This window comes from Triticum aestivum, chromosome 3B (assembly GCF_018294505.1).
Source record: "Triticum aestivum cultivar Chinese Spring chromosome 3B, IWGSC CS RefSeq v2.1, whole genome shotgun sequence".
NCBI lineage: Eukaryota > Viridiplantae > Streptophyta > Magnoliopsida > Poales > Poaceae > Triticum > Triticum aestivum.
In genome coordinates, this window is record NC_057801.1 from 271,677,708 (window position 1) to 271,684,077 (window position 6,370).

The following is a 6,370-nucleotide window of genomic DNA, read 5'->3' on the forward strand; positions in this document are numbered from 1 at the left end:
GGGGGGGGGGGGGGGGGGAATCGTCGAAACATATCAACATGGGGTCTAGTTTTGAAGATCTCATCGAGACGTATTTAATGGTGAAAACAGATTTTTAATTCGATTTTTTAATTAGAAGATAAAATATTTTTAAGCCAAAAACCAAAAAGATTCATGCTGATGTTATCTGTTCATACGTGGCAAAATGAGTGGTGACAGAAGCGTGTGGGCGATGTGCAAAACGCCACACGTATGAGCTTTACTTTTTGGGACTGTCTATTCTCAAGTCGTCTGATTTTTATTTGGGGTTAGGTCGAATTTTTGTCCTATCCTTTATTGCCACGTGTCTTGAGTTGATTTTGGGTTTCTGTCCCAGCTCGGGGAAATTCGACTGTTTTCATCCCCGGTCTAAGTCGAATTCCCCTTCCTGGCTTGACTCCAAACCCGTTAGCCCACATCAGAACACACCAAGCCAAACACCCCAAAAAAGCCCCGCACCACCGAAGACCCATCTGCCCCTGCATGCATGTTTTTTATTTGAGGAACGCATGCATGTTTATTTGCTTGTTCAAAAACAAAATGGCTGCGCATACTACTTTCCAGAAGAGGGGGACGGGCAAGGATGATCAGACTGCTTGGTGCGGTTCGTCATCCATGCATTTCGAAACATGCAGAGAAAAAATGAAAACTCTCAAAAGCTAAAACACTATAAATAACAATGCTGAACATGAATATCAGTTACCTCTTTTCACTGAATAATACTGAACGTGACTGAAGAACAATGCAAGACTGAGATGACTAATCATGAGGCTAATAAAGTGCAAAAAAGAAGAAGATAAAACATAAATGAATCTGAAAGCTGAATTACCAATGATAGAGAGAAAGATGACTGATTATAACACTGAAAGAAAGATGTAAAAAAATAAACTAGTGACCTTGGCCTTTTGTCCTAATAGGACCTTGGCCGTGGACACAAGAATCCTAAATTCAGTTAATGCTTTGCAAATCTCTCTGAAACCTAAACAGTACAAGTATCTCTGAACCTGAACAAAGACCTTACTGTGTACATACACTTCTATTTAGTACTCAAACTAGATTATACCCAAACTAGTGACCTGCCTTCTCCAGTTATTCAGGGATAGCTGGCCAAGCCAACCATAGACTGGCATTTAGTTATAGCGGTGTTCAGCTGATGTCAGAAGGCGACATGTCGTACAGTAGTCGAACTGAACTTTGATGATCTCTCAGAGATTGATGCACCTTGCTCTCTGGTATTGTGTGTCTTCACACTATGTTGTACCCTAAAAACCCGCTGCCCTTTCAATCAAAAGTCAGCAATGGTCGACACCTATCTTCTATAATATCAAGCGGTTCTTTTTTTTCAGAGAATCATCGAACGATTCTGGTTGTTCCTAAGTAACATCTTCAAACTCTGAACCGTGCAATTAAATAATTAAGTAACACCCTGCAAGAAAAATCAGGAACTGACAATGACCCAGCTGTCACAAACTCACAATTGACAAGGCGAACCAAAACTCAAAATTGCATCACTCAAACTTACTACAGTACCATAAGAAAATAATGGCTAAATGACAAGACTGGCAAAAATTAAATGACAAGGGCAAAAGACTGAAAGAGTGGTACATCATAGAAAAGAAAAAGAAAGGATTGAAGAATAAGAATGAGGAAATGAAAATTACTACGAGTACAAAAAAGCAAATGAAGTAATAGAATCAAGTGAGGGATATAAGACAATGAAAAAAAACTGAAAGCATGGACAAATCTGAAGAAAGAAAGTAATGAAACACCGAATGTAACACTGAACAGTATTGATAATTCACCTAGGAACATATAGAAACTGAAGAAAGACTAAAACTGACTAAGAACTAGGTTCTAGCTCACTGACTGATAAAACACTGAAGAAATAATATAAGGATCTCCTGGAGTTCATCAAAATCTGAAATGTATGAGAGGACAAGGACAATGATGCAAAAGAAAGAAATTGTTACCTTATTCATCCAAATCATAAAAGTATGAGAGACCAGTATAACACTGATACAACCTAAGCACATGACCCATGGTATAGCGAATCCAAGCCTAAACTCCAAGAAACTGAATAATAACTAAATGATACAAGGTCATAGAAAAAGGAGCACTGATCCCATGATATATCGAACTTGCAGTGCTATGCTGACTGACCTTTCTTCTATATGTAGTAATACTAGTCTGAAAACTACTTTCATCTGGTCTCTGACCGAAAACTAGATAGGAATAAGCATGTAAGATCCAATATGACTACAACTAGGGTTAACTAATTATGCGTAAAAAGAAACTATAAAAAACTGTTGATAAATGTAGATTTACTTAAACTAAGAATGACTAAGCATAGCAGATTCTGTATGGCCTAGAACTAAGAGTAACTAAGTAAAAGAAGATCAAGAAAAAAATATACTTGAATAAATGAAGAAAATTGGAGGAAATTTCAACAACAATAACTGAAAAAAACTGACAGCAGAAGAGAAAAGAAGAATGTAAATCTAATACGTGAACTAGAACGAGTCAAGACTGAAAATCGAATGACTGAAGATCTAATAAGTGAACACATTAAAAAGCTTCCGCTAACGTGACACTGAAAAATGTGTTGCACGTGTGCACTGGCTTTTAGAACCATAATTTTAATAAAGGCATAGCCTCATAATCGAAACAAATTTAGGTGTTGTTTGGACCGTGAAAACTTTTCTCATAAATCATGTTATCTGGGAGCTCTAGATATAAACAAATGCACCTAGATGAAAACAAAAGAAATGAAACTTATCGACAATTCGACATAAAAAATAGAAGACTGATATGGTTTAATTTTAAAAATACACAAAGATAAATTTGAGCAAAATATCTGAAAGGAACTGATGAACATGACTAGAAACAAGAAGAAAAAACTGATGAATCAACACACAGATATATGTATTATACACTGATGAACTAACATACAGGGATAGTTTTTCAAAACTAACAAAAGCAAAAAAAAACAAGACTAATACACTGATGAACTAACATTTACTAAGAACTACAAAGAGGCTTAAAATCTGAAAACTAAATACACTGATGAACTAACTAACATAGAGGACACAACAAGACTAATAACTAATTTACTAATGACAAAACCGAGATACTGGACACAATGAAACTAAAACTGAGATAGTGGACTAAATGACAGACTAAAATGATATATAACTAAAGACACTGACCTGGAAATGACACTTGAGCTGAAGACTGAAAAACAAGGTTACTGAACAACAATCCACTAAGAAGAAGACAGAAAAGATCGTAGGACAAGACTAAAATAATTTGGACTAGAATACAAATTGGCTCAAAATGAAACACTGAAAAAAAGAGACTAATGATAGAATCAACTGAAGACATTGACTGAAAAGGAAAAGACTGAATAACAGTGGGCAACAGAGAACCCTTAAACTGAAGGCAAGCTAATGAAAAAAAGATTAATGAAAGACTGAACACCATCATAGGACAAAATTAAACACACCTACAGAAGACTGGCGATGAATTTCTTCACTGATCGAAGCACACACGTACACAAAACTGAAGGCAAGCTAATTGAGAAACTGAAGAACAAAAGAAACCGAATATGACCGAGTGATTTAACTGAATATGATTGAAACTGGAGACTGAACTAAACGGAAGATTCATTGAAATTGTTAATTGAACTGAAGAGCTCATGACTGAATGAAAAATGACAGAAATAATACAATAATCTGACGAAAAATCTGAATAAGTAATGGCTGAATGACAAGTGAAGTGGAAGAACTACCACAAAAAAATGGTAGCAGGCTGAGCAGGGGAGCTCAAGGGCCCCCCATGACGAGCAGTTGATGAGCCCGTCGGTAGAGTTCCGCTGATCCCCAATCCATACCATCGTCTCTCCTTCCTACCGCTGCTGCCCGCAGCAAGGTTCCCTCCGTCCAGCGCTGCTCGCCGCCAGACCCTGCCGCTGCTCGGCGATTAGGCGCCTTCCTCCAACGCCTCCGCCACGGCGCTACCTCTCCTCACCTGCTCCGCTATGCAACGCCAACTGTGCCACAGGGCCGTCGACCCGAACGAAGCCCAACACGCACATGGGCATAAGAATAATTGAGGCACAGCGGTGCGCTGAGATCCGCGTCGAATCAGACGGTCACAAAATTCGACCTGAAGCGAATTCAAAAACAGATGACTGAAAAATAGTAAAACTGTAGTTTTTTCGTTTATAATAATGTGTAACCCTCTTGTCGGCCTTCGCCGGCGGCGTGTTCGTGGTTGTTGGGTGCACCCATGGGCGTGCCTAGCCCTTCGCTTTTGTTGTTGTTGCTAGCAGTCTGGCTGCTCCATGACTACCTACTGGACATTAAGTAGTATAAGTTCATTAACTAGAGGTGAGAAGGGTTTGAACACTCTCATTATCGACGAGGGTCGGAAGGAGTATAAATGGCGACACGGTGTGACGTGGTGTTGACATACAAGATATGTATTTATGATGGGACTTTAGCCATGTTTTATTGACATAAGGGCATGTAATATATTTTTTCTATTGTAACGCACACGCATATTTGCTAATTCAATACCAACTACCTCTCGCACTAGAAATCGGCCCGGAATTGGAACGCTGCACTGTACGCCGATTTCCACTGTCGACGGAATCGCTTTTTGCATCGAGAGATGGCCCAGACACGTTCTTAAGTTCGTATGCCCTTTTCTTCATCTTGACTTGATCCATCCAGTTAGAATTTGAAGCTGCATCATCTTCAACCTTGTCGACGCCCACGCCCACGCCCTCCAGCTGAGTGGAGACGATGAAGGCGACGACGACGGTTATGTCATCTTGCTTCCCGCCGCACCGTTGACTCCCCGTATGCTTCCGGTAGCCGACGCTGAACGGCGAGTCCTTGACCTTGCTCCACGACATCTCGTAGGCGATGCCGGCAATGATGTCCGCCATGTTCTTGGGCGAGAAGCCCAGCGCCGTGCCTATCCGCACGACGCGCTCGAGTTCCGCGTCGAACATGTTGTCGAACAGCCCGTCCGTGGCCACCACCACGATGTCGCCGCCCCTCACCGGGGTCTCGCCCACCTCCGCCTTGGTGACACTGTCGGCGCCCTTAGCGGCGAGCTGGAGCGGGCAGTTGAAGCGGGCCAGCTGCGGCCGCGAGCGGTGCACGATCGCGCCGCCGCGGAGCACGGCGAAGCCGCTGTCGCCCACGTTGGCCCACCTGAGGGTGTCCCCGACGAGCGAGAGAAGGACCGCCGTCGACGCCCCTGGCACGCCCGACGAGGCCGCGCCCTCGTAGGCCCGTTGCAGCACCGTGTAGGGGCAGATGGCCCTGGGCGCCGTCTCCAGCGCGTCTTTGTAGGCGCTCGCCATGAGGCTCCGAGAGAAGGCGCCCGCGTCCACGCCTTTCGCGCTGTACGCGCTGACGCCGTCCGCCACGCCGATGACGCCGGGGTCGGCGACCCCGAAGTGCGCGTCGTGGTCGCTGTGCGGCACGTAGCACGACGCCCAGTCCATCTTCAGAGCCGTCGACGCGTCCTCGTCGCGGAAACAATCCTCCCGCGCAAGCGGTAGCTCGTCGAGTTCCGTGCGGTGGCGGTCGTGATCGCCGTCCTCCGAAACAGGCGGCGGCAGCACGGACGCGATGAAGGCGTCCATGTCTTGGTCATCGCGAGAAGACGAGGGAGATCGGTAGCCGAGGCGGAACGCGTAGCGGAGGGCGTCGAGGGCTCGTCTGTCGATCTCGCTCAGGGTTTGCTGGATCTCCTCTCTCCCCTCCATGACGTGCAGCAGCTCCATCTTCGTCACGATCTCTCTCCTAAGTTCTTCTTTTTTATTCGATTTGATGAGGGAAACTCTCGTAAGTTGTTGAGGGCCGCGTATAGTGCAACGTCGTGCGGCTATGTAGACAGACGGGACAGAGCCCAGACTAGCAAGTCCAAAAGGATTCGAGTTCTCGTTGGATACAAAATCGGATTTAACTCTACCGCGGAGAAAACTATGGTCTATTTGGAGACGGACAATCGACTTTTTCTCTCTCTTTTTTTTTGTCTTTTTTTTTGAAAAAGACGGACAATACTAGTATCGTCTCCGATCCATATTACTTGTCGCTAAAATTGATGTATCTAAACGTTTTTTTTGAGGGTCAAGCAAAGCTTGTATATTACTGGTGTCTAGGCAAATCACCTAGGACACGTTCAGCCACACTGGCTGGTACATCGGACTCCCACTGCAAGGAGTGGTTTACATCACATAACCGACCAAGTTTAGCGAGTGCATCTGCTACAGAATTCGCCTGTCGTTTACATAACATAATTTCATGATGGGAGAACCATAACTTGAGCTGTAGCT

At 43.9% G+C, this 6,370-nt stretch overlaps 1 protein-coding gene across 1 annotated transcript; it reads right to left on the reverse strand.

Moving 5' to 3' along the window:
- Positions 1-839: 839 nt before the first annotated feature.
- Positions 840-5,941, reverse strand: LOC123069687 (putative protein phosphatase 2C 24). The gene is made up of 2 exons (XM_044492617.1): positions 3,806-5,941; positions 840-1,444 (listed from the first exon to the last, which is right to left on the reverse strand). Exon 1 carries the CDS (start codon positions 5,816-5,818, stop codon positions 4,589-4,591), a length of 1,230 nt encoding a protein of 409 aa, XP_044348552.1. The 5' UTR covers positions 5,819-5,941; the 3' UTR covers positions 840-1,444; positions 3,806-4,588.
- Positions 5,942-6,370: the final 429 nt, after the last annotated feature.

Coding starts and splice junctions, on each gene's coding strand:
- LOC123069687 (XM_044492617.1), bottom strand. CDS start 5,818: ATGGAGCTGCTGCACGTCATGGAGGGGAGAGAGGAGATCCAGCAAACC.